This window comes from Leopardus geoffroyi, chromosome C1 (assembly GCF_018350155.1).
Source record: "Leopardus geoffroyi isolate Oge1 chromosome C1, O.geoffroyi_Oge1_pat1.0, whole genome shotgun sequence".
Taxonomy (NCBI): Eukaryota; Metazoa; Chordata; class Mammalia; order Carnivora; family Felidae; genus Leopardus; species Leopardus geoffroyi.
Window position 1 is genome coordinate 213,153,309 of NC_059328.1, and position 27,858 is coordinate 213,181,166.

The 27,858-nt window shown below is 44.5% G+C and overlaps 1 protein-coding gene and 1 long non-coding RNA gene across 10 annotated transcripts in view; one reads left to right on the forward strand and one right to left on the reverse strand.

Moving 5' to 3' along the window:
* Positions 1 to 7,024, forward strand: part of SP100 (SP100 nuclear antigen) — a 101,467-nt gene extending 94,443 nt beyond the window's left edge. For 8 of the 9 annotated variants that reach the window (XM_045481648.1, XM_045481649.1, XM_045481643.1 and 5 more), the window contains 5 exons: positions 1,455 to 1,570; positions 3,004 to 3,124; positions 3,407 to 3,478; positions 4,018 to 4,161; positions 5,327 to 7,024. In XM_045481648.1, coding sequence (XP_045337604.1) covers positions 1,455 to 1,570; positions 3,004 to 3,124; positions 3,407 to 3,478; positions 4,018 to 4,161; positions 5,327 to 5,452 — 579 coding nt within the window. In that variant the 3' untranslated portion in view covers positions 5,453 to 7,024. Of the gene's footprint in view, positions 1 to 1,454; positions 1,571 to 3,003; positions 3,125 to 3,406; positions 3,479 to 4,017; positions 4,162 to 5,326 lie in introns of those variants that run through there. The other variant, XM_045481650.1, reaches the window with a different exon arrangement.
* Positions 7,025 to 14,876: 7,852 nt separating this feature from the next.
* The window catches only part of LOC123599601, a 29,199-nt gene continuing 16,217 nt past the window's right edge, over positions 14,877 to 27,858 (reverse strand). Inside the window, exons 2-3 of the long non-coding RNA XR_006713218.1 lie at positions 18,164 to 18,244; positions 14,877 to 15,591 (exon numbers count right to left, since the gene is read on the reverse strand). This is a non-coding gene — a long non-coding RNA (uncharacterized LOC123599601). The remainder of the gene's footprint in view (positions 15,592 to 18,163; positions 18,245 to 27,858) is intronic.

Genomic DNA, 27,858 nt, shown 5'->3' on the forward strand with positions numbered 1-27,858 from the left:
AAAAATCCAAGAGAGTGGAATATCCTGGAACAAAGTATGAAGAGTGTTTCTAGAAGGAAGAGGTGAAATGGTGTCCCCTGTCACTGCTCCCCTTCCTCATCACCATCAAGAGACCCAACCATATCACTGAGTTGGCCAGTCCCCAAGTCTGTGCACTATTTTGTACCTAGATTGTCACATGAGGACATAAATCCTTCTTCCAGTCCACAGTATAGACAGGATATTTTCATCTAGGTGTAGAACTGCCACCCATTGGATGAAATGTTCCCCCACCATGCGGCTTTCCTCAACTGGTTCTCTTGCTTCCCAGGTGGTCCCAGGAGAGTATTCAGGTGTTCATCCTCTGGGCATTTCTCCAGCACAGACACACCACCTTCTTACATAGAAATTATAGTATGTAGGGATTCACGCGTTATTGCCACATAGATTATCATACACACACACGCACGTGCAACACAGGAGGAAAAAAGTGTGATTTCTTTTGCCCATCAATGGGCTCATTCCTTGACCAATTCTTATTTTGGTCTATTAATTCTATTGTTCTTAACATATGTTTGTTACTCCATAATACTTAGATACAAACACTATCAAATGTTTAACTTCACTAAATGAAATTAAATCTGGCTAAAGGTCCCACAGATTGAGGTGAAAAATCCAGCATCAGCCAATTTTGTGGACCCCTCCATCTTCCTTATATACAAAAACACCAAATCTTCTATGTGCTTAGAAAATGAGGGTAAGGCCTTGGGCTTCAACAGTGACAATTGCTGGTAGGACCCTCCCTGGCCATTTGGAGGTAGCACCTCCGCACCTTACATGCCGAGCTGAGTCATGGGTATCTTCCCCCAGGCTCCCAGAACCAAAGAGCTCTGGCATCCTTCTGGTCATCTGTGCCCATGTCTTTCCAACCCAGAGGTACTGCCACAGGCCCAAGGACCCTCCAGGCACAGAGGCCATAGTGCAGGAACTCCTTCTCAGGTCCTTCAAATCATGGGAAACTTATGGCCAAGAAAATGGGATGCAGTGTTATGTCATAAATTTAATCCATTACATTAAACTCTAGATAAATCACTCTTCAATGAGTCAATGTAGATGATGCAATGTAGACAACTAGATAAGACACTGTATTATATTCACCATATTACATTTATTTGTTAATAAATTTCTCAGATTATCTTTAATCCCTCATTTGTTGTTGTCGTTGCTAGTCTGTATCAGAATCTCTGCCTTCATAAAGAAAACTGTAATGGTCTAATAACCACCTCCTCCCAAACTTCACTGCAGACCAGAATGTCTTCTTTTGAAATCCTCACTCAGTGTTGTTCCTTAATATTTTGAGGACAGAAATTTGTGTCACCTTGGTACAAGCAAAGGCCATGTGTTCTAAAGCCCCATGTGTTGACCTTCTGGGGACTTACTAGTCCCAGTGATGTCTACATTATCTCCCCTTCCAGCCGGAAAACTCAAATGAATGTGAGGTGTGCGGTGGACACGGGATGCTGTTCTGCTGTGATACTTGTTCAAGGTCCTTTCATGAGACATGCCACATCCACCCTATAGATGCTGAAAGGTTGGTGAGACCTGGCCCCCTCTTGCCCTTCCTTCTTGTGGCACAGCTCCTCCCACCATGTGCATTCATCCTGCAAAGTTTGACTCTGGTTGTATGGGTCTTGATGCAGAGGGACCAGAGTCTTAAAGTATCAGGATCCAGAAATATGGTCCAAAGCTGTTTACTACTGCCAGAAGCAGCAGATTAATGGGAAGCAAAAACTCTTCAAGTGGTTATTAAGTGTAATAGAAAGAGATGTTACCCCCACTCCCCCCACCAGGTCCCAGACCCATGAACTTTGATGGGGGTGACGACACCATACATTAGTTGGCGGTTTAAAGAACATACCTGTGATGGGAACATTAAAAAGTTGACAAATCTGGGGTTGTGGTGAGCCTTCAGAAGGCCATTTACACTGCATTCCTTTGCTCTAAAATCCCAGCAAATGTATCTTTGGTCAGAGCTGATGGTATGTTGGATAACACGGAGACTAATAAGGCATTCTGAAAGTGGTAGTGTGAGCAGAATTGCTATGGCCAAGGAGGATGAATGATTTCAACCAGGATTGTGTCTGTCCCTATGAAGACAGAGCATTGTCCCTTCATAATGGGAGAGTCTAATGTAATCTACCTTCTCCCAGGTAGTTCCCAGGGAATGGTGTCATCTCAGAGATTCAGCATAAAGCTCTGTAGTTGGGCAAGGCAGAAGACAGGTCTGCTTTATTGTTGAGCCCATGTATAGTCCCCAACCTCACACCATGGATATTTGATAGTGGGCCCCTCAAGCAAGCACTGAGGTAGCCAGGGACAGAGGCAAATGGCATGTCTAAGAAGGATCACTGTCTCCACTTGATTATCGAGAGCTCTTCAGCACAGGTAGCCTGGCAGAGAAGAATGGAGAATGAATCTAGAGGAATATGGCAGACGTCTGGCACTACTCTGTTCATAGATTTCCTTTCCAAGAAATTTCTGCAGTGCAGATTCTAGGCACAGATATGGCAATGCCAGAGGAGAGGATGCCTATATATCCTCTGTGGTCTTGTGCCAATTCAGCAACGTTGAGAAACAAGAGCTGGTTTCCTGATTGTTACTACGGTCTGATGGCTTACTGAAGCCCAAGACTCCAGTGCTGAAGGTACCAATTTCCAATCCTCACAGGGCTCATTACTGAGCCCACAGTGGCTCAGATGAGAACTCTTAGTTTTGAGGTGAAAGACCATCACCCACCATGGCATCTCACTCAACAAACGGTCGGTCCTGGTACCACAATTAGTGGGAGGGGTGCCTGGCAAGGGTGCCCAAATGGGGCTCTCGTGCAAAGGAGTGTCCAAAAGAGAAGCTGGATAAAAGGTGGAAACCACCAGTCATTCCTGAACAGAGGGTTTCAGCAGCTATAGAAACAGTGGCTGATTCACAGAGCACCTACCTTTGCTGACCTTATGCCCAACCTTCCAGGGACCCATGGAGTTGCATCATCTGCAGGGTAAAAGCTATTAGGGAAAGGTACTCACAAAGCCAGGTATGTCACCAGGAATCAGAGGTCCTGAAGAGGCGGATGCTGCCTGAGGAGCAGTTGGTGAGTTGAAATGTAAACCTGAAGTCTCCTCCTTTCTGTTGACTTGAGAGAAGCAACACAGTCTTGCAGGGGCTGGAGGGATGGTGCCCAAGGGTGAACTGCTGTTCCTTGCTGTGCTTTGATCACATGACCTAACACTAAAGTTTGTATTCCAAAGAAAATTCCCATTCCATGTTTGTTTCACAGACCACAGGTCTGGGAGCTGTGCATTCTGTCCGAGCATATGTACACCTCATTCTCTCTAAGCTGCTTTCTACTTAAAATCTCCTCTATCTTTTGCAGAAATGTGAGTTTGTCCTTTTGAAGGTCTACTCCTGTCCAAAAAGCTCCTTTTTTGCCTCAAAACCGCATTATGTAAGTAACGGCAACAAAGCCCCAAACTGGCATTCTCAAATTTGTGAGATGAATCCAGTGGGTACCAGTGTTATTATCTTTCTTCTTATTGATGGATGTCTGGGTCAGGTTACTCAGCCCTTGGCCACTTAGGCCGCTGTCACAAGGTACCACACACAGGGCGGCTTAAACAGCAGATGTTTAGCTTTCACATTTTTATTTTCATTCATTTCTCAGCTGGAAGTCCAAGATCAGGGTGCCAGTGTGATCTTACAGACTCCCAACTTCTCTTTGTGCCCTTACAAGGTGGAAAGAGAGGAAGAGAGCTGTCTGGGGTCTTTTTATAAAGGCACTAATCCCCTTCATGAAGCCCACCCTCACAATCTAATCATCTCCCAAATCCTCACCTCCTGACGCCATCACAGTGGGGGTTACAGGATTTCAACCCAGGAATGAGGGGGAGGAGGGTGAGGAGGAGGTGGGCACAAGCCGTCCATCTGTAACAGCGGGTAGACTGGGAACAGTGCTAATAGCCTGTCCTTTGGCACTTTGACCAACAGGGTCGAGAGGCACCTCATGGCCTGAAAAAGCCCATGTGGCTAAGCAAAATCAAGAAAAAGCTGAATATGAAACTGTACATCCGAGTGGAGGGGTTTGTGCAGGACATGAGCCTCATCTTTCAGAACCACAGGGCATTTTACAAGGTGAGCGGCACCCAGGGCGTCCCTCTTTCTGTCTTAAAGCCCCTCTGCCTTTCATGGTCTTGTATCAGGGAAATGTTGCAGTTTCCCTTATCGTGTGGCCAGCCCACACAAGTACAAATTCTGGAAGTATTCTAAAAGCCCCGTGGTCTAAGGTGGGGAAAATTATAGCAAGCCAGAAGGTGTCTTTGCAAACATGACCTTGGGACCTCATCGTTTACTCACTTGTAGATACTCAGTTTTTGCCCACAGAGAGCAGTAGACTGACGACCTCCTTCCAGAAGAAATGGAAACGCATGTTTTCCTGGACCTGGGTAGCTATGTGCGTGTCCCAGGAGTCTCCACCTTTGTCCCGGGTTCCTACGCTTACTCGGCCTAACTAAGGGAGCCAGTGGAGGGAGACTGGGTGCCGAGGCACAGACTCTGCCTGTGCACAGTTTGCTGTTGCCACTGTGCACCTGCCTGCTGGTATCCGGCCTCTCTGGGATGTGCGGACGGCGACCTCCCCCTCACACCCGGGCAAGTGCCTATTTCCATTGGTTCCCAGGGCTGCAGTCCGGACACAGAGCATGGGAGGCTGCTTCCAGACAGATCCCTCAAGGCCATGGTGCCAGGAAGGGCATCCCTACAGGCGCCAGGCCTCCCAGATCACTCCCCTTGCTAGAAGTGTGTTGTAAAAGGCAACTAGTGTCTCTTTTCTCTAAAGGAAGATACCCAATCAAATTTCTCAAATTTCAAAATCCTGGATTTCTTTATATATGAATTTTTTAGGGCTGTATCAAAAAAGTAATAAACAAGGAATATCTCAAGGGGTGAAGGAGGAAAGGGGACATCATGAATCTGCCTTCAACATTTCCGTACCACCGTGGTCATGCAAGGCATAGATGCTATGTGAGAAAATCGAACAACTAGAATTTTGGGGAAAAAAATGAATCAATACGTTTCTGATGAAGAATTGGACTATAATACAGTACAATTTTTTGCATCTCTGAGAAGAGATGATCTCTGAGAGAAATGATCAAGTTATCAGGGAACATAAGCTACTCTTAACTGTATTAATTCTCACTTAACACGTGGGATCGTCTAAAATGAAGCCTGGATTGTATGAGACAATGAGAGCCAAACTCAGCAGCAATGGTTACTCTTGTTTTTGTCTTTGCTTTTCCAGAACAACCAGAAATTCATCAGACTGGGAAGTCAAGTAGAGGACGTATTTCAGAATAATTTCAGAAACACCTTTGCAATTCAGGAAAGAAGCGAGAACAGTTCTCAGTTGGAGCCCCCTCTTTTATAAAGTAGCCCATCCCCCCCTTCCATCGTTAGCAACTACATGATAAGGCGCTGTGGTCAAAATGTAAACATTTTGCCTGTTGCTGTGCAAAAAACTTTTTCAAACATATTTTTTGTTGCCATTTCCACTCATTTATTTTTCTAAATAAAATCTAAAATTATCCTGTCAAGTTATCTTATTGAATTATTTGGAGCGAAATTTACAATAGAAAACGTTGGGTCTTTCCACAAAGGCTCATCTTGTGTGCTTCCATTTATTTGAATCTTTTATTAGGTCCTTAAGTAAAGTTTTTCACCTCTTTTCTCCTCTCCACACAGGACTTATCTGTTTCTTTCTTTCCTTTTTTTTTTTTTTTTTTTTTTTTTTACACTGTCAGGTAGTTAATATTTTTTCATGTTATTGTGAAAGTGAACTTTTCCCCCAATATATTTTATTACCAAATATTGATCCCTAATAGAAAGCTACTGTAATTTATATACTGTGGTCACCGATTACCTTACTGAATACTGGATAGCATCCTTCTTTGCCTCATACCCAGTGGCATCAGGAAGCAGAGTAGCCAATTTTCAATTCACGGATCATAATTGGTTCAGCTGCTGGAAGCATTCCTCACTCGGGCCCTGAAATCTCCGACAGTTCTTGGTTCTGTTGATGAATGGCTCTGCCGTGGCACTCTCGTGACCTTGCACGTCTCCACATAAACCACATAGGCAGAGTTTAACTGCCGCTGATTCGATCTAAGTCTTGGCAGACGGCCCTGCGATCATTCCAGAACACGAGAGCATAGGAGGCTGGTGACATGTCCCACTCACCGCCTTATCTTGCCGAGGTTATCACGACACGCTCTCTCCTCAGGCTGCAAATTCCAATGAGGTGTGAGGCCTCTGCCTCTTGTTTTAGACTCTGGCTGCTGGGCCCCGTAACTGCTCCACTGTGACCTGAGCGTGTGCCGCATCTCAGGCTGCTGCAAATGCCACGTCCCCTTTTGTTGGGTGCCACCCCACGAGACAAAGGACATGGGGAGCTGGTGCCTTTGTTCTTCTTGCTTTTGCTGTCTACATAAGTCATAAACTGTCTGAATCTAAAAAAGGTGCATTGTTTCTTTACCAGCCAGATCAGTCAGCCTTGCTGGACAGGTCCCCGGATCCAGCATCTTCTGGCTAGAGCACCTGACAAGGAGTACCCCAGGTTGATAGCTGGTTCAGAGCACGCACTACGCCCTTCAGGGAAATACTTCAACTCGGGAATGATTGCCTCCAGCTCGTTCCAAAGGTGACTCTCCAACACACCACTTCATTCAATCATGAAATTTTGTTGTTGGAATGGGTCATTTTGAAGATGAAATTAATTTACGTATGTGAGCTGTTTAAAATCATGTCAGAGACACATGAATATACCGCTGTGGCTACACACAGTAGGGATTCTGTATTCAGAATGTTAATTCAAGCAAAAGGAGGCATTTCTAGTTGTCTACTTAGCTAGTTGATAGATACTCAGACAAATGGAGGCCATAAAAGCCAAAATTGATAGCCCTTCCCAAAGAGACCTTTGTCTATTTTCCAAGGTAACGATGCTCCGAAGGAAAAAAAAAAAGAGAAAATTCTCATGTCCTTAAAAGATTATTGAATATGGACCCTCAGCTAATTCTGGGGCCTGAAACGTCACGATGGCCTGATTGAAGAGGTTCAGGCAGTAAATGTGGTTTTAATCTCCCGGTACACCTAGTGGGAGAAGTTTCTTAATGCAACTGATGAGAATGTTTAGGGGTGATTCAGAAACAAATGTGACTGAAGCTCTGTCTCCCTTTCCTGATGTTATGACTGAAAGGAGAATGGTCTCCTACACAGGTAAAAAGTTCGGGGGTCCTGCCAGAAAATAAACTTTCTGGGGCTACAGTTAGCTAGAAAAATTCAATAAACTCCATCACTGACCAAGCAAAGCATTTTATTCTTGAAGATCTCTCCTTAACATATTCTATTTTTAGTCCTTTGCCTCCTGATAAAGTTTTATTTTTCATTTAGATTTACCTTTTATTTATTTTTTAGAATATTTTTTAAGTTTATTTATTTATTGAGAGAGACAGAGAGAGAACAAGCAGGGAAAGGGAGGAGAGAGAGTGGGAGAGATGATCCGAAGCAGCCTCTGTGCCAAAAACAGAGAGCCAGCAGAGAGCCCAGAACGGGGCTTGAACTCATGAACTGTGAAATCATGACCTGAGTTGAAGTTGGACATTTAACCGACTGAGCCACCCAGGCGCTACTCGATTTACCTTTTAAATGCTACCTCTTTTTTGTTTGCTTTGTTGAACTGCGGGGATCAATAATGTGGATTCATTCTTTCACTATTATCTAGGATTGGTTCTTTTCAACCTCCCATTTTTATTTTGTGGCAGAAACAGTAGTATTCTCCAAATATCATATATATCCCCCTAAGTTTTCCAGCTCCTTGCATTAGGCACGTCTAAATGACTAAAACACCGACCAATGTATTATGATCACATCATTTGCAAGCTAATTCACAGAAAGGCACTAAGAATTCCCTGTGTACCCTCTCCTGCAACGTTGATTATGGAGGCCTTGTTTTGAGATGAGAGAGCCTAGAGATTGACCCCACCTGGTACTTGACCCCACCCCAGGAGGGCTCCCTGACCCACTGTGACTTTGAGTTAGCAAGAAGGAAACTTTGTTGTCTACACCACTAAAATTCAAGGGTTGTTTATTGGCCATAGCATGACCCAGAAAGAGCTGGCTGACATGTATTGGAGACAAGAGAGAAAAGCACATGTAGCAGTGGGTGTTTAGGGTGTATGACCAGGAAGGGTAGAACATAAGACTGGATAATGGAGGGGCGCCTGGGTGGCTCAGTCGGTTAAGCATCCAAACTCTTGATTTCAGCTCGGGTCACGCATGATCTCACAGTTTGTGAGATCCATGAAATCAGCGAGGAGCCTACTTGGGATTCTCTCTCCCTCCCTCTCTGCCCGTCTCCCTCTCTCTGTCTCTGTGTCAAAATAAATACATAAACTTAAAAAAAACTGGATAATGGAGACTTCATTGACACGGAAGCCCTCTCCTCTGATCAGGGCGTAAGGCCCTGGCACAGGCACCTGGACCTGGTCATGTCTATGACTGAACCGGCTCTCTGAAGCTTGGACAAAAGGATGGCATTTAGCAAATGAAGTGGAGAGATGCACCAAATGCCTTAGCCTAGTACTGAAGAAGGGGTCAGAAGGCTCAGAGAGGTAGGAATGTTCACGTGGGTGTATCAATGAGACCTGAAGACATGCCATATGGCTCGTGACCCAGATGAGCCCGGGGGACATTCCCTTTACAAAACCAATAAGAGCTGCGTTGTGTGGGAGTGTTGGCATTGTCGAGACCCTCACTTTTGCCTCTCATCTATAAACCAGAGTTAACACCAATCCAGACCCACTCTCCCCAGACCCCTCCTCCTACTCATGGCCTAGAATACCACAGAGCTCGTTCCCGCAAGCAAGAAACAACTTCTCTTTTACCAATTACAAATGTTCAGATTCTATCTCATATAACAGATGGCCCACTTTAATAAAAAAGATTAATCTGGACTCTTTAAAACCTATTATCTTACCTTTGAATGATCTCGCAGACAACTGGATTTAATGTGTTGTGGAAATTTTGTCGAAGATTCCTTTGCACGCCAGGAATCTGATTTGCACACATTTCTCTTCTAACAGGTATGCCAGGAGTAAAAAAGTGTCTCCAATACCCATGAGATTTATAAAGCACGAGAAGAAAATAGTAACTTGTACTTTGAAGAGCGGTAGATCTTGATATTTCACACAATTCACAGTCAGAATTGAGACATGTTGAATATTATTTCTATTTTTCTAAAGAAAATAAACAGCTATGGGACTGAGTTCTAGATATCAAAGGTGGTAATTCTAGTTGTTCTTTTATTTTTTTAAGTTCTATTTTTATTTATTTTAAGAGAGAGCAGTGGAGGGACAGAGAGAGAGAGGGAGAGAAAGAGAGAGAGAGAGAGAGAGAGAGAGAGAGAGAGAATCCTAAGCAGGGTCCACACTGTCAGCATAGAGACTGGCACGGGGCTGGAGCTCACAAACCGTGAGATCACGACCTCACCCGAAATCAAGAGTTGGCTGCTGAACTGAATGAGCCACCCAGATGCCCCTCTAGTTGTTCTTTTAATTTGCTATTTGGCATTGTGGAAAAAGAAGGAAGGGAAAACCTTAAACGTGTGTGCTTTGGTTTCCTCATGTATAAAACAGGGCTATCAACATTTGTTCTGCCTTACATTTCCTGATCATGGTGAAGTTAAAATGAGATTTTTTTTTTTTTTTTTTTTGCAGAGTCCTTTGGTAAACCACCACATACTCAAGGGCATTGAGAAAGTCGAAATTAGTTCAGTCAGAGAAGCAAAAACCTGCCCTGCCATTCATGAGACTGCAATAACAGATACAGAGAAAGCCAGCTGCAAATTTAATGGGAAACATTCTCCTAAGAACTTGCTGCAGCTATAAAATGTCCTAACAACCCTTCTTTGAAGGACTAGTGCATTCTTACTCACTGAGGAACGTTGTTGTCAAAATCCACACACTCTCAGAAACTTGTTTGAAATGATATCAGCAAGAAAGAAAAAAAGCATTTCACCCTTGCTCAGAAGGTTTAAGTTATTTTTTAAAATGTTTATTTATTCATGAGAGAGAGAGAGAGAGAGAGGGAGAGAGTGTGCGCATGAGCGGGGTAAGGGCAGAGAGAGAGGGTGAGAGAGAATACCAAGAAGGATCCATGCTGTCAATGCAGAGCCGGACTTGGAGCTCGATCTCATGAACAGTGAGATCATGACCTGAGCTGAAATCAAGAGTCATCCATTTAACCAACTGAGCCACCCACGTGTCCCTGAGTTATTTTGATAGAAATGAAATCTTGATTCCAATCCAGGGGCACAGCTTCCAATACAGGGTTTCCAAAGACAACATTTCACATTTTCCTAACTTTGTAGTTTTCCAGCAACAGGACCCTGGGTTCACTTCACAATCCAGACCTGATCTTGACACAGCTCAGGCTTGGTTTGAACCTATCAAAGCACTGCATCCAACAAATTATGCTTAAACTCCACCGTTTCCCAAACAGTATAATAACTATCTGTATCTTTGTTCGGGGCAATGTCCATGGTTCTCTGGTGTGTGTTCCTCTCTCTTGTTGCAAGGAGTCAATAAATCTGTTGAAATACAGGCTTGTTTGTTCCTGGTAATCTTAAACTGATTGAATCAGGACAACTTGCTGGAGGACTTCCATCAAAATCTAAAACTTGACTTGGCCTGTGGCTGTTTGACTCCTTTCTTTTTGACAGTAATTAGATAGCAGGACTTCTGAGCTTTTGGGGGTTTTTGACCAAATGATAACAGTATTATTACCCAGGAGAGAAGTACTGAGCATTCTGTGCTCCACAGAAGATAAAAAGGTAGACGAGAATGGGTGTGGAAAACACCATACAAATTCCAGACTTCAGTATTAATAGACATGAAATAGCTAATCACAAAGCTCTCATTTTATGAACATGTGTCTATAACATCAAAATATGAGTTCATCTACTCAGTCAACAGCGGCCATACTATTAAATATGAATTTATAAGGATTTCTTATGTTTTTGCATAGGTAGTAGGACAAAGAAATGCAGAGAGTGGGGTTTTAATATCATTGATTCATTTTCATCTGTTTGGTGCTTAGAGTAAAAGGCATCAGGAAAAAGTAGCTCTGAATTCAGATTCCTAAAATCCTCCAACCCAAGACTTGCATGCCTATCTGACGTACCTTTTTCAAGTTTACTTATTTATTTTGAGAGAGAAAGAGAGAGAGAGAGAGTCCCATGCAGACTCCGAGCTATTGAACCCACAGGGCTTGAACCCACGAACCGTGAGATCAGGACCTGAGCCAACACTGAGAGTCAGACACTTAACCAACTGAGCCACCCAGGAGCCCCACAATTTTTGATGGTGAGCTAGAAGCTTCCTGGCTCTCTTTTCCAACATTTGTTTCCAAATCGTTGTCACTGATATTCTCTAAATAAATGAATGAGTTTCCTTATTAGTTGCAGTGTATGTGACCCCCCAACATAGAATTCAAGGAACAAAGGTTTATAAAGTTGGCCAGTAATAGCATGCTGGCTGAAACAAGTTTCCTAAATGAGACCCCAAACTGGTTAATGTCCTACAAGGCAATAAACCCATAATCTTTGGTATTATCTTTTCTACCAAACAAATAATATGCATCTCTACTGGACAAAAAATCTATAAATTAACATGTAACCTCACAAAGTCAGGCCCTGATTAATAGTAAATAATAAATCAGGACATGCCTTTCACCTTATTGCCTTATTGCCAAGTGTGGATAATTTTTCTTAATTGCCTGACTGACCTCAGTCTGCCACTCTGAGAGAATATGACAATAATTTGATTAACAACTTACAACTTATTTTTTTAATATGAAATTTATTGTCCAATTGGTTTTCATACAACACCCAGTGCTCATCCCAACAGGTGCCCTCCTCAATGCCCATCACCCACCCTCCCCTCCCTCCCACCCCCCATCAGCCCTCAGTTTGTTCTCAGTTTTTAAGAGTCTCTTATGTTTTGGCTCCCTCCCTCTCTAACCTTTCTTTTTTTTTTTTTTATTCGCCTCCTTCATGGTCTTCTGTTAAGTTTCTCAGGATCCATATAAGAGCGAAAACATACGGTATCTGTCTTTCTCTGCATGACTTACTTCACTTAACATAGCACTCTCCAGTTCCATCCACGTTGCTGCAAAAAGGCCATATTTCATTCTTTCTCATTGCCAAGTAGTATTCCACTGTATATATAAACCACAACTTCTTTATTCATTCATCAGTTGATGGACATTTAGGCTCTTTCCATAATTTGGCTATTGTTGAAAGTGCTGCTCTAAACATTGGGGTACAAGTGCCCCTATGCATCAGCACTCCTGTATCCCTTGGGTAAATTCCTAGCAGTGCTATTGCTGGGTCATAGGGTAGGTCTATTTTTAATTTTTTGAGGAACCTCTACACTGTTTTCCAGAGTGGCTGCACCAGTTTGCATTCCCACCAAGAGTGCAAGAGGGTTCCCGTTTCTCCACATCCTCTCCAGCATCTATAGTCTCCTGATTCATTCGTTTTAGCCACTCTGACTGGTGTGAGGTGATATCTGAGTGTGGTTTTGATTTGTATTTCCCTGATGAGGAGCGACGTTGAGCATCTTTTCATGTGCCTGTTGGCCATCTGGATGTCTTCTTTAGAGAAGTGTGTATTCATGTTTTCAACAACTTACAACTTATAAAGGCTCAGACAGTTAATAGCCTGGTAAGGTTAGAGGTAAACTGTAGAAATTAATACACTGCTATAACTTTACTTGTAGAGAAGTTAACTGCAAACGTGATATTTATTCCTCTATAGAAATTAACCAGCTGTACACCTAATTTAGCAATCTTACTTGGACATTCCTTTTCACCAACTATATAATTCTCTGTTTCTTAATGCTCCAGAGTCCCTTTGAATTTCCTGCTGATGATTCCACGGGGTGACCTAGAGGCTCCTGGTCTCCTCTGCAGTCCTCCCCTCCAGGAGGCTGCTGTGTGTGCACAGAGCGATCAGATTCACAGTGTGCAGGCAAAGAGCCAACATAAAAAGAAATTCCTTAAGAAAACTATGAGAAAGACCAGGGAATATGATTAAACTCTTGGAACCCCAGTCTGCTCTTTGAATTTAACAGACCCCCTTGGTTTTGGTTAACACTGTTTTGGTTAACACTGTTTCTGTCGCCATCACCAGTAGCTGAGAACATTCCCCCAAGTTGGGCAGTTTTGCTATATATCGCTCTGCCTTTCCTAACACCTCGCTTTTCTGTTTCTTATCCTTCCAACTAATCCCTACACATTTCCTCTGCCTCTATTTCTTGACCGGGGCAACACCGGAAGATGGATCCCAGAATGAGTGTGTGGATCAGAGCCCTTCCCCCTCCCTCCTTGCCCCCAGCCCTACTCAGCATCCCTCGCCAACCCAGAACCTGTTTCCATGAGTAACAAATAGACTTATAGTGTTCAAGAAAATACACATTTGTTAAAAACAGACGGTGAGAAAAATAAACTTAGTTTTTGCTTATGAAAAACATAGCAAACAATTAAAATGAATCTTTTTGTTGGAAAAAAATGTGCATTTTGACATTAAGTTATCTTATTTGCTATTACACGTGGCGTATATTTTCAAATTAACTTTGTTCATAAAATCCATGGAAGAGAAACAGTAACTGCTTGATGAAAGTTATAAATCCTGGGGGTGCCTGGATGGCTCAGTCGGTTAAGCATCCGACTTCGGCTCAGGTCATGATCTCACGGTTCGTGAGTTCGAGCCCCGCGTCTGGCTCTGGGCTGACCACTCAGAGCCTGGAGCCTGCTTCGCGTTCCGTGTCTCCCTCTCTCTCTGACCCTTCCCTGCTCATGCTCTCTCTCTGTCTCAAAAATAAATAAATGTTAAAAAAAATTTTTTTTTAAAGTTATAAATCCTGTAACAATGAACACTTGCAGATGTGTCTGATTGGTTTTCCCCCTTTCTTCCTTCTAAAGGGAACACATCTGCTATATTGAAATCAGAGCATCCGGAACAATGGTTCTGACTCTGCCTTTAACTCTCCATCTGACTTTGGAAAAGGTTCTTAAACATTTATGTGCTAGAGTTGCCTCATCTATAAAACAAGGATAGTAATAGTTATTCCACCTACTCCTTACTGATGTTTGAGAATTACGAGATATTATTTCCAAAATTATTTTTGGAGTATAAGCTAATGGCATGCTGGAGAACTCCTGTCAGAAGGACTTAGCTGGGCTTTTTAGATATTTCCAAGTTTCATATAACAATATGTGTATCAAAGCAATCAAAAATTATTTACCTTTTTCCTGATCTACAGATGATGGGGGTTAGTTAAGGCAGAAATCAGTACCTAAATTGAAGACATCAGTAAGAATAGTTGTGTGTGTGTGGTTTTTTTTCTGACAACAACCGTGCAGTGTCTTTTCCAACGGGAATTAGGTCATTCCAACACCAGTCAATTCTCCAGCTCTTCACCACCAACTGGGTGTTGAACAATTCAATTCCATTTTGACACTAACTGCCCAGAGTTTGCACAGACCACACAGCAGAAGGGCTCAGTCTTATGTGACTGCCCCCCTTTCAGACACCAGCTACAAATGGGGTCCAAGCTACCCATGTTTCCACCCACAAATTATAAATTTGGGGGTTCCCATGATGCCCCCTAGGTCTAATGATTTGCTAGAATGACTCAGAGAACTCAGGAAAGTGCTGAGTTTTGATTATGATTACAGTTTTATTATAAAGAATACAACTCAAGAACAACCAAATGGAAGAGATGCATAGGGCAGAGTATGGGGATGGGGTGGGGGGGTGGGGGTGGGGTGCAGAGCTTCCATGCCCTCTCCAGCATGCAACCAACCCTCCCAGTGCATCAGTGTATTTACCAAGTTGGAGGCTTCTGACCCCACTGTTCAAGGATTTTTTTTAATCAAGGTTTCATTATGTAAGCATGATTGGTTAAATCATTGGCCATTGGTGATTGAACTTAATGGCCCACCTCTTTTCTCCCCAGAGGTAAAGGGGTGGAGCTGAAAGTTCTAACCTTCTAATTAGCATAAAGACACTCTTATCACTCAGGAAATTCCAAGGGTTTGGGGAGCTCTGTGCCAGGAACTGGGGACAAAGACCAAGTACCTATTTTTTGTTACACCACAACAGGCATGATGGCATGAAAGAAAAAACAAACAGATACGCTGGTTTGTTTCTACTCTGACATTTATAGATGAGCACACATGCTCAATGAATAGGGTCTTGTCTCTCACATTTCCCAAAATGGCACATGAGGTAAATGCAAAGAATGTGTTTCCAGGGTGGACAGGACCACAGGCTGTAGAGCGCGCTCAAGTACAGCGCATCAGGAAGCAGGAGCTCCGAATTCAGATGTCTGATGGTCTGCAGCCCCAAGTCACCAGTCCTCGCCCTCCTCATCTGGCCCATGTTCCTGTCCCTGTTCTGAGCTCAGAGCTTAGGGAGCTCTTCCTCCTCGCTGGATTCACTGCTGATCACTGCACATAGAAACAACACCCCTTACGGTTTTAACATGGGGCCAAGGAACCAACAGGAAACCCCATAATAAGGGGACACCAGGAAAGATCCGGCTGCTTGGGTAACTTCCAGGCAGGAATGTCCCTGCTCCAGATGGTGCCATCTTCTCAAGGAATCCTGTGGCCCATAAGTTGATGGTGCTCCAGTCATTCTCACCGGACGCTGTGTAAGGACAAGTGGCCGAAGCGGCCAGTTTTGCTCATCTTGCTCCCCATTTTCTGGCCACTCACTCTTTTTTTCCCCTTCCAGCTGTCTCTCCCCATTTCCCTGCCTCTGCCTCTCTTTCTGGTGGTTCCTTATCCTCTTCTCAGCCTCGGGGTGTTTTCTCTTCAGGGCTTTCCATTTCTGCCTCTTATGACCTGATGTGCCTTTTGTCCCCTCACCTCTTCTTGCCATCTTGCTCTACACATCCCTGTAGAACCCCCCCATTTCAGTACATCCCCACTCCACGCCCAACTTTCATCTGTTGGGCAAGAGCCCCTTTGCTGTGCACTGGTCTCCCTCTCCTGCCTCCCCGGGCCACCTCCTGACACTGTGCTGCAACATACACAGCATCACCACATCAGACTCCTTCAGCCAGCCTTACTGATTACTTCAGGTGCTTGGCCATATGCTGTCCTTGCTGGCTGGCCCTCTTGGTTAATTTTGGGGTGACAAGATGAAATTGTCTTCTGTATATCCACCAGACCCACAACACAAGACTGTACTAGATTTTTGTATCTGGATAGCTCTGCCCCTGGGATATATAATGATCCATAAAGACCCCTCAGCTGTCTCCCTCATAGACCCCTTGTCCCCCTCTCTCCTCAGTCCACCTGAGAAGTGTGTCCGTACCTCTGTGTCCTTCTCTCTCCATCTCTCAAGGGCTTTCCTTTTTACCCTGAATTCTACCTTTTTGTTTTTCCTCTTTTCTCTTAACCTGCTCTTCTCATTCGCTCATTGAAAATGATCTTGGCTGAATTTTGTGTTTATTCTTGTGTTCTTTTCTGCAAAGGTAGTTTAATACATGTCTACATAAATAATACTTCTTAGAACCACTTCTGTAGAATTTTCCATACATCAGTAATGTAGTGTTTGCCAAAACATGTGTCCAGCATTTAGGGTTCTGAAAACTCAGTGTTACAGGGATGGCCCCCCTGTGGCAGAAGCTTCTCCCCCTGATGTCCCATTGTGTCTCCTCTCTCCCTGCCTCACTGACCTCCAGCAACGTTTCATTCACTCCCATTGAACGTTGGGTCTTCAGGGTTTCTCTGCGTCCCTCTCCTACTTTCCCTTTCCTTGGCATTTACTTTGTCCCCTATGTTTCTCTCTCCATATAATCTTTGTCCCTGTGTCTGGTGTGAATTGTCAGTTTATCTCCTCTCTGCTGTGTGCCTCACATCCCTCCTCCACCTCTGTTTACTCTTAGGCTCACCATCCACACTCCCAATCCTTGTCCTGTGTTGTCCTCATCTCAAAGGTTGGGTTCCTCCATCACTCCAGGTCTCTCACTGGGCTTTGACCAGACCTCAGAGCCCCTTTCCCACCTCTCCCTCTAGGGTCTTCTACAGTGATCTCACTGACTGGTCCATCTGACCATCACATACATTATTTCCAGTTCCTGTGACAGCTTCTGACAAGTAGGATAAAGTTCTTTCCCTGCCACACCTCTGCCAACTGGGAGAAGTTTGGATCTCATGTCCGTTTTGGTAAAACCACACTTGCTCCTATAACTCCTGTTGGACGGCCCTATCAATCTACCTTTCCACACTCTCCTCCACACAGCGCACCTTTCTCCACTGAGAACTTTAGTTCCCCTTTCCCTCTTGCCTCTTGTAGGAGAAGCAAACACGAGGCCTAAGGCAACAAGTTTAAAGAGGCACCTACTCTAGGGTTCTCTTTAAATTTCATCCTCCCTAACCCCAGGGTGCCTGGGTGGTTCAGTGGGTTAGGCATCTGACTCTTGATTTCTGCTAAGGTCTTTTTTTTTTTTTTTTTTTTTTTGAGTCTATGTATTTGTTTTGAGAGAGAGAGAGAGATATTGTGTGCACACACATGAAAGCAGGGGAGGGGCAAAGAGAGAGGGAGAGGTTGAGAATCCCAAGCAAGCTCTGCACTGAGCACAGAGCCTCACATGGGACTTGAACTCATGAACTGTGAGATCATGACCTGAACTGAAACCAAGAGTTGACATTTAACCAACTCAGTCACCCAGGTGCCCCTCGACTCAGGTCTTGATCTCATGGTCGGTCATGAGATCTAGCCCCACATCAGGCTCTGTGCTGAGTGTGGAGCCTACTTGGGATTCTCTCCCTCTCTCTCTCTCTCTCTCTCTCTCTCTCTGCCCTTCCCCCACCTCTCAAAATAAAAAAAATAAACATTAAAAAACATTTCATCCCCTAGGCCCTCCACGGGTCTCACATGCATGCATGCCTCCCTCACACCTTAGAAAGTGGCCAGAGGCTGGGCTCAAGTGTATGGCCACTCCCCCCTCCACATAATGAGCCGTCCAGGTAACTGGTTATTTAAAATATGGGATTCCATCATAGTTACCTTGTCCACCATCCAGCAAGCCACACACCTTCTCTGACCTCCTCTCCTTCTTCATTCCTAAAACTTTAGATTCACCAGGCACTGAAGAGAGAGAAAAGGAAAGGAGAACCCAGAGCCAGTGGCCAGGGAACAAACTGTGGCCACACTGAGCTCTGAGGTTGGAAAAAAAAGATGAGCTGTTCCTTGTGAAGAAATACTTTTCCTGCTCCAAGACTCCACTCAAAATCCAAGCAAGCCCTGCTCTGCTTCTCTCCATCACATCAGACCGCATTACATTTCTCCCCCCATTTTCCACCAGAATCCAACATCCAGGCACTGCTGGGTCTATTCTAAGAAAATATTTCTGCATCCTGGATTCCACTGTCTTCTGTCTCCTTGTGTTTTTGTCTCACTTTTCCCTCCTGCGACACTCTCTGCTCAGTCCCTGCTCGCTCCATTTTCCTTCCCAGCTCTCTTCCTCTGCATCTTCCCATCTTCCATGTCTGGCTCTGTTCCTTTTCTTTCTGTCTTTCTGATTTCCCCCACTCAACACACAGACATGAAAAGATACACCTTTTAGTTATATCAATGGCTCTTGACAGTGGGAAGACAGGAATGAGGAGTAAAATTGGGTTGCCTTTGGAGGTGACTGAAGTGTTTTGGAACTAGATGGAGGTGACAGTTGCACAACATTATCAATTCACCAAATGCCACTAAACTGTACACTTTAAAATAGTTAATTTTACATTATGTGAATTTTACCCCCATTAAAACACACAAACAGGGGTGCCTAGATGGTTGAGTTGGTTAAGCATCTGACTTCAGTTCAGGTCATGGTCTCGTGGTTGTGAGTTCGAGCCCCGCGTTGGGCTCTGTGCTGACAGCTTGGACCTGGAGCCTGCTTTGGATTCTGTGTCTCCCTCTCTCTCTGCCCCTCCCCCGCTCACACTGTGTCTCTCTCTCTCTCTCAAAAATAAATAAAAACATTTAAAAAATTACACACACACACACACACACACACACACACACTGTGTTCAGAATGCCCGGGTTCACCCTTGCTCATCTGACCCCAGGCCAACTATGCACATGGTCTCTAGATTTCAGTTTCTTTATCTGCAAAATGGGCACATAAACAATGCTAACTGCCGGTGGTAGCCTGAGCGTTAAACCCACAACTGCCAGAGTAAACGGTCAACCAGTGAGATAATAATATGGTTCATTCTATTGTATCTTTTAACCCTTTCTTCTCTGCCTTTCATTTCCCCTCCTTCTCTCTCTCTCAAAATACCCACATGCTTCTCTCCACCTTTCTACCACTTCCTGTTATCTCTCTCTATGTGACTGGACTTCTCCTTGAATATCCGGGCTCTTGAACGACATCTCCCATATTGAGATCAGTCCCTTCTACCATCATCAAGGGTCTTCTCTTTGACGTTGACCATGAGCCCAGAGTTCTTAGCCCTTCACAACTTCACACTGAAGGTCACCTCCGGAAACTCATAATTCACAGTTAGGTTCTTATCCACTCTCCAGGTTACTGGGCAGAAAGCCTCTCTTTGCCACCTTTTGTGGTCTTGGATTCCAAACAGAGTCATGCCATTTTAGAATCGATTCAAAGCCACACTCATCTACCTTCCTCATCCCCTCTGGATTCCTTCTCCAGTATCACAGTCACCCTTCTTGAGCCAGAAAACTGTATTCTGTTATAATTGCCTTGTTCACAACTTGGCTGTGTGCTGGGCATTTTTTGTGTCTCCTCTCTCTCACTTTCCTGGGGGAAATATTGGTCTTCCATTACTAAACAGAGGAAAAACTAATTAGTGATTGCACCCAAGTGATCAGGGATACCACCTCATAGTTACATATTTGGACCCCTCCCCAATAATCCATGTACTTCAGTGGGGACTTCTGGACCCTGGATCAGTTAATCTCAGTGGCTCCTGACTTGGTGTTGCTTGCTCCTTTCCCTGGGACATCGAAGAGAACACACACACACACACACACACACATCTTATAAGTGATGAGACTGTCAGGTTTAAGGATTATGGAACAGTGGGAAAGTTATAAATAGTAATTAGTCACCCAACAAGATGACCAGAGAGAAGGGAAAGCTTATCTCAATATAAATTCTGTAAGTGGAATATCTCTGTGAACTGTTCAAAGGAACAGAGGATTTCTTCAGAAGAGCTAAGCTCCTAGAGAGATCCCTGGGTATGAAAGAGAAAGCCTAGCTACTTTAAAGATGCTGCTAGACAAGAGGAGGGTTAGAGCAGGGAGGGTGAGGGCTTCCCAAAGACACAAAGCTGAGGACACTAGCAGGAACCCAGACAGACCTCTCGGGGGCCCAGGTCCCAGGAACAAAGGACACTCTGCAGCTCTGATCACAGAGCAGATTGCAGCGCTGGAGGACGACCCCAGACACCCACCCCAGGGCCTCGGGTGGCTGGGACACCAGCCCAGCACCCCTGCCAGCTGGTGACCCAGCACACATGGGAGGAAGGAAATCAACCAGGAAGCCTGGGTGGGGGAGGCGTGTCTGTGGGGAGTCCAGGGAGGAAGAGGTGCCAGGGAGGAGGGGGAGACGCCAGGGAGGAGGAGACCCACTGCCCAGGGCCAATGGCAGAAGCTCCTCCTAGGGCAGCGCCCCTTGGGGGAGGTTGAGTTCCACTAAACGGTGGGAGCCACGGGTACCTCGTCATCCCAGGACGTGGCCTTAGATCCTGGGTAGACCAGGTGGAAGATAGGAGAGAACAAAGGGAAAGGTGAAGGGGGCTTGTGCATGGAGGGTCCCATGAGGGCTCAGGGGCCTCTGAGCACCAGATGAAGGTGGGGATTGGAGAGCAGGAGAGGGTGCAGCTCTCGGGCCACAGCCCCCAGAATCTTGGCTTTGGGTTGCTGACCCATAGCTCCCAGGGACAACAGGGTCCGGGAGGTGACAGCTGCCACCTCCGCAGGAACAGGTGGGCGGCAGCGAGTGTAGGTACAGGTTACCCCAGCTCGGGGAGCCCTGGAACCTAACACGTGTGATGTGGACAGTGAATCTGGAAAGGGGGGTCCCTGCAGTCCACGGAGAGGATCAGAGCCCCTGAGATGTAGGCAGTTGACAGGTAACTGCCATTCCCTTAATTCCCATGGCCCAGGGCATCCTGGTTGCAAATAAATTGACTTAAGGTATGTAAATTTATCTCAAAAAAACTTTTAAAAATTATTGACTTGAAATTTGTGCCCAGGTGTTTGATTCTCTCTATTCCTTTCTCTAACTCAGATATTAGTATAGAAATTATATTGTTCTTATTTTAATCAATCCACTATTTTCACAAATTAATACACTCCATACATTATTTTAGCTTCTTTTTCTTTCTTCCCCTTGCTTAAGAACTGCTGGTACATGGGGCGCCTGGGTGGCGCAGTCGGTTAAGCGTCTGATTTCAGCCAGGTCACGATCTCGCGGTCCAGGAGTTCGAGCCCCGTGTCAGGCTCTGGGCTGATGGCTCAGAGCCTGGAGCCTGCTTCCAGTTCTGTGTCTCCCTCTCTCTCTGCCCCTCCCCCGTTCATGCTCTGTCTCTCTCTGTCCCAAAAATAAATAAACGTTGAGAAAAAAATTTTTTTAAAAAGAACTGCTGGTACTTCCTTGTTATGAAAATAAAATTCCAATTCCTCTGTTTAGGGTGTCGGGAACTGCACCGTCTGCCTCTGACTGTCAGGTACAGAATCCACCTTTTATGCACTTGAAGTCTAAATATTGTTAAAATATAAACTCTCCCCAATTAACCTATAAATCCAACTTAATTTCAATAAAATGCAAGTAGAGGCAGACAACAGGCCTCCTGGCTCCAGTGCTCTGCCCACTGCCACCATCAACACCACCATCACCAATGCAAGAAAAGAAATGTCTCAAGCAGAACCTCTCTCTGGGTGCCTCTTTTTTGGGGGGCGCTTTTCTGTATGAGCATATCCTAGAACCTGGAGAAGTCTCAGAATGACCAATCTCAAGGATAACATCCATTGAAAGTCCTCCTCTCACAGTGACATCCAGCAATGTGGCCCTGTGACTGGCCTTCAAACGGATTAGACAGAATTAAGATTGATGCCATCCCCCATTGCTGACCTCCCCATAATGGCTATGCTCCCCACCTTGGCCTTCACCTGAAGCCAGAAAAGCTTGAGGAGTACCTTTAGAAGTTTTATCAATGGCCTCCAAACCCAGGGAGAACATAAGGTTCTGGAACTTCCTGATCCTCAGGAACAGGGTGTCCCCCAATCATGGTGGGAGTTGGTGCTACCTGTGGAGCTAGAGCTGGTGCTGCCTCTCAGCTGGGGGCTCCACCTCCTGCAGTGACTACACAGCAGGTCAGTGCATTGGGACGGGGTTGAGGGGCAGGGCTAGCTCCTCGTCCTTGACCACCACCCTGAAGGGGGCCTTTGGTTTGTTGCATTTGTTAACTGTTTTCTGATCCCCTTCTTATATTTGAACTCTGAGTGTCACTACTGAAGGATACTACTGAGGTGTCATACTTGTTTTTTTTTTGTAAAAACATGAATTCATTACACCTCTGGTGTTGTTCCTGGTTAGCTGCCCCAATAAAACCTGGCTGGACCTGCTCTACTCCTGACCCCAGCCTGCTCTGTGGTGGCCTGTCCCAGAGAAGGAGCCTTCCTCTCATGGATTGGTTATATGAGAGGCGTTGGGTGGAATGCTCGTCATACCTCCCTGTCTGTGATGTTTGTGTCAAAGAGAAAATCTGCTGGAATAGATTACTGAGGAGTAGAGAGAGGTCAATAAAATGTTGGTTTCAAGTAAAACTTTTGTGGAAATTGACCAACTGATTTTAAAATATAAATGGAAATGCAAAAAGCAAAGCTTAGTCAAGACAATCTTGAAAAAGAATAACAATGTTTAAATTGCTATTAAGACCACGTAATATGGATCGCTTCTTGGCCTTTTGGCTGAGATCAAGTGTAAGACAAGGTAATATGGGCACAAAGATTTATTTTCATGTATACTCTGCCATCATTTCAGCAAAGCATTTAAAGTGTCTTCAAAATACTTAAAATATGTAAGTAGAAGTTAAATATAAATTGGAACAAAAATAAAATGAAAGGGGGAACATGAAATAAAACCAGAATATGAGAGATTTGGTGGGACTGTGGCTCCAATTTGGTGGTCCATAGACCCCGCATCGAGAAACACACACCTCTTTGGTCTTCGGGCTATTCAAGCTGGGGATGGGTGGACATTCAATATAAACTATCTCAACTTCTGTTGGTCTTTAAATTCTTTGGAACTCCAACCAGATTCAAAGAGTGAAGGTGGAGGTTATCTCAACCCCCATCTTCCCTCCTCCGTTGGAGGAACCATGTGCCCCCATTGGAGAGGGCTGACTATGGCGTGAACTACAGAGAATTGATTGCTTGTTTCAGTCCTGGCAATGTGGTGGCTGTATTAGCAGACAGATAAAAAGCAACGAGGATCCATATGCTATAGGAGATACATCAGATTCTTGGCTGAGGTAGAGGAAATCTCAGTAGAATCAACACAAAACACAAACTACATGCTAAGGAGATTGAAATATCTATGTTGGGAGTACTCAGCTCAGGGAAAGGGAGCATTCTCATTGGCTCCCCAAAACTCCTCTGCCCCAGACCCTCCCTCCATTCCAGTGGCAGGAATCCATTCCTCTGCCTTTCTAGTCACTGGTTCATGGATGGCCAGGACTAAGCCAGTTTGGACCAATGAGTTTCTAGAAGTTTTCCTACTGCTTCTGTGTAAAACCAGCCAGTCTTTCATTCCATGTGACTCTAAACAAGGCAGCATGTTACCCAGTTGCTGCTGGTAGCCATCTTACACCCCCCCCCCACCCCCAGAGGAACCAACAACCTTAGGTGGAAGTTGGTGCTGAGGCATCAGAGCAGAAAGATGAAAAATACCCAGATGATGGATGACATCATTGGGCCACTGAATCAACCAACCCTGAAACCTGGGTCTTGCTGCTAGATTTTCCATTATGAAAGTTAAAACGTCTTCTCAATTTGAGCCAAGGTATTTGTTAACTTGTAACAGAAAGTGCCCTAACTTTTAAAATCCTCAAAATGCAATATGTGAAGAAAAAAGGGTTATGAAATAAAAAGAGCTCTGTTTAAGAACTAGGTTTTGGCCCCGTGGTCAAGACATGAAGGATAGCAAAGAAAAAAGATGTCCTGCTCTCAGAAACAGCATCAGACCCACACATAGAAGACAAGGAGAGAACGTAAGAAGCAGGTTGAACTTTGAAGACTCTGCTGGAACTTGAAGGAAGTGTGTCATACGGGAGGCCTTTTCATGGCTTGTCACATTTCTGCCCCCACAGGGAAAGCCCAGATTATTCAAAGCTTGGAACAGTCAGAAACAGAGGAAGATTTGAGGCTGGTGTAAAGCATGGGCCAGCAGCTATGTTGGTCCTTACTGGACCACTGAAGTAACCATCTTGGTAGGCTTTGCCAAGAGCAGCTTCAGCTCAGGGTTCTGTATTTAGGGATGGGTCCAAGCTGAGACAAGGGCTTTATTATCTAGAGCAGGGGGCTCCCTGGGCCTGCAGATTTCAAGGTGGGAGGCAACAGCAGGAGCAGTGGCCACTATAGCTACAGAATAAAGGGTCCAGGCTTCCTCTTATGAATGAGAATTGGAAGCACAGAGTAGGAAGTAGCCTGGGGAATTTGGCTGGGGGCATTCATTTCCAGCTCCCCATGCCTCCTCTTTCCAGGAGAGGGACATCAGTCAGCATGATACTCCTCATCCTTCCCTGCACCCTCTTCCTTCCCCTGAGCGGTAAGTGGTAAGGAGGAAAAGCACAGGCTATAAGGTGTGGTCTTTTCCTGCCTGTCTCTCTGAAGCCAGCCTGGGAGCATAGAGAAGGCCTCTAGTCTGGTGCCCCAGGTGTAGGCATTGTGAGAGTAGGCCCTGCCCAGCTACAGTGAGGTCCCTAATCATGGAGCCCAGTATGAGGAAACTCATTGCTGTGACATATCTAAGCCATGTCATCCAACCTAGTTTTCATTCATAATAAACTGATGTTGTGATCTCCAACTACCTGACTTCTTCTCTCTCAAGTGGCTTTGAACTGTAGCATATAGAAGGTATTATTATAGGATCCCCTCAAATCCCCACAAAAACCAAGGAAGATACATAGCAATAGCCTCTGCTTGGAGATGTGCCTTGTATAAATGAAACTGCTTCCCTGGACAGGTCAAACACTGACTCATCATTGTGTGCCAGAACACGGGGCTCATAAGGCAAACAGAAATCTAGAGGTTTTAAATAACCAATGTGGATTCTGCATGGGAAAAGGGAATCACAAGAAGCCTTGGGAACAGGGCTGAACACTGAAAATTTACAAAACTGGCAAGAGGACAAATGTCACTTTCTGAAAAAGGAAGTCGTTCAAATAGGCAGATTTCCCCCAGGATCTGGGAAACTTATGTGCCACAATTGGTCTTCAAGTAGAAGCTATCCCCAGTTAAAATTAAGTTCTGCAATGGACCCTCGACACTTTCCTTCCCTCTATAGTTTGACCTATCTATTCCCCACACCTCAGATGAGAGGAAGTCTTTGCTAGAGTCTGTGGCTGTAAGGGTCCTGGGATCAGGGAATTCTCACGTTGTTAGCTTGACTACAAATTAACTTCTGTGGGTTTTTTTTTTTTTCTTTTGTGGGTTGGAACCAGGCTTGTAATATTCTTCTTAGTTCTGGTAACCCTCTTGCCTCTTGGAATTAGGAAATGCGGGACACGTAAGAGACCACGGGTTGATGAACCTGGATTAGTAGTGCTAAGAACCACATTTCCCAAAGAGCACAGGCTGCTGCAGCCAGAGCGGCGAGAATCTGGACTGCACCCAGTCCTCTGCAGCTGAGTCTGAGCAGAACCAGGATATCAGCCAGCGGGACCTTTGGGGTTATAATTTCCTTGGGAGACTAACCTAAAAATGAGGGGAGATTTCATTCTGGTTCCTCAATTTTACTATGGGACTTGACAATGGGAGGGGATGTCAGGAAAGATAGCAAAATAGGAAGTGCCAGAAATCTGTCTCTCCACTCAGACAACTGTCCTAGCAGAAACTGTCTGAAGTCACTACTTTGGAACTTTGCAGTCTATTTGAATGTTTGCAGCTTCCAGGAGAAAGCTTGACCAAGAAAGTGTGGCTAACTTTGGTCAATATCAGCCTGTAGCCTATATATTTAGCTTATATATTTCAGCCTACAGCAGCGGCCTATCCCTGAGCCCCAAGCCCAGTAGCAGGCAGCTGTGCTCACATTCCTAGGGTAGCTTGTTGCAGCCAGGGTGGCCGATAAGGAACTGGTCCTCCAAATATTAGGGTTCTGTGTTCTGATTGTTGATGACAGCTTCTCATTGCTGAGGTATCAGCACAGAAGCAGCCATTATTGCAGCCCCACTGGTTGGGGTGGCTTCCTGGGGACTTAAGGAGCTGCATCTGGTTTTTTGTTTGGGTTTTTTCTCCCTTACTTCCCTTTTGGAAGCCAGACATTTAAGATTCAGACATTCAAAAGCAACCATATACAGGGGAGTTTAGAAGGCCACTGCATATCTGCCCATGGACAGATGCAGGCTCAGAGAAGACCTGAAAAGACCTTAAGCTTTTTCTTCAGGCTGACCCACAGCTGAGAGTTATTCTTCAACAGTTAAAAAAAAAAGTTAAAGAAGCAAAATCATCTAAAAGAAGTAAGTACTTAAACATAACTCTAAGGAAGTGAAAGACTTCCTGAAAACTATAAAACACTGCTGAAAGAAATTAATGAAGACTTAAATAAATGGAAAGAAATCCCATGTTCATGGATTGGGAGACTTAACATTTTATGATGTCAACACTACCCAAAGCAGTCTATAGATTTATCACAATTCTTATAAAAATTCCAAAAGCCTTTTTCATAGCTTTGAATAGCTAAAACAGTCTTGAAAAAGAATGAAGTTCGAAGCTAGCAATGCAAAGCTACAGTAATTGAAACAGTATGGCACTGGCATAAGGACAGACATATGGACAAGTAAAATAGACTAGAGAGACCAGAAATAAACCCTCATACATATGGTCAGTTGATTTTCAACAAGGGTTCCATGACCATTCAATAACAAAAAGATAGGGGCTCCTGGGTGGCTCAGTTGGTTGAGCATCTGACTTTGGCTCAGGTCGTGATCTCATGTTTCTGGGTTCGAGCCCTGCATTGGGCTCTGAGCTGACAGCTCAGAGCCTGGAGCCTGCTTTGGATTCTGTGTCTCCCCCTCTCTCTCAACCCCTCCCCCATTAATGCTCTGTCTCCCTCTGTCTCTCAAAAAATAAAACATTAAAAATTTTTTGAAAAAAAATAATGAAAAGATAGCCTTTTCAACAAAAGATGCCAGGAAAACTGGATATCCACATGCAAAAAAACCCCACATACAAAAATTAACTCAAAATAGATCAAAGGCCCAACATTAAAACGCTTAGAAGAAAAAATTGGGTAACGTCTTCATAACACTGGATTTGGCAATTATTTCATGGATATGACACCAAAAGCACGGGCAAGAATAGAAAAAGTAGATAAATTGGACTTCATCAAAATTAAGAACTTTTGTGCATGAAAGTAAATTATCAAGAAAGTGAAAATACAAACCCACAGCTAACATCATACTCAACAGTACAAAACTAAAAGTATTTCCTTTAAGATCAGGACTGAGACAAGGATGTCA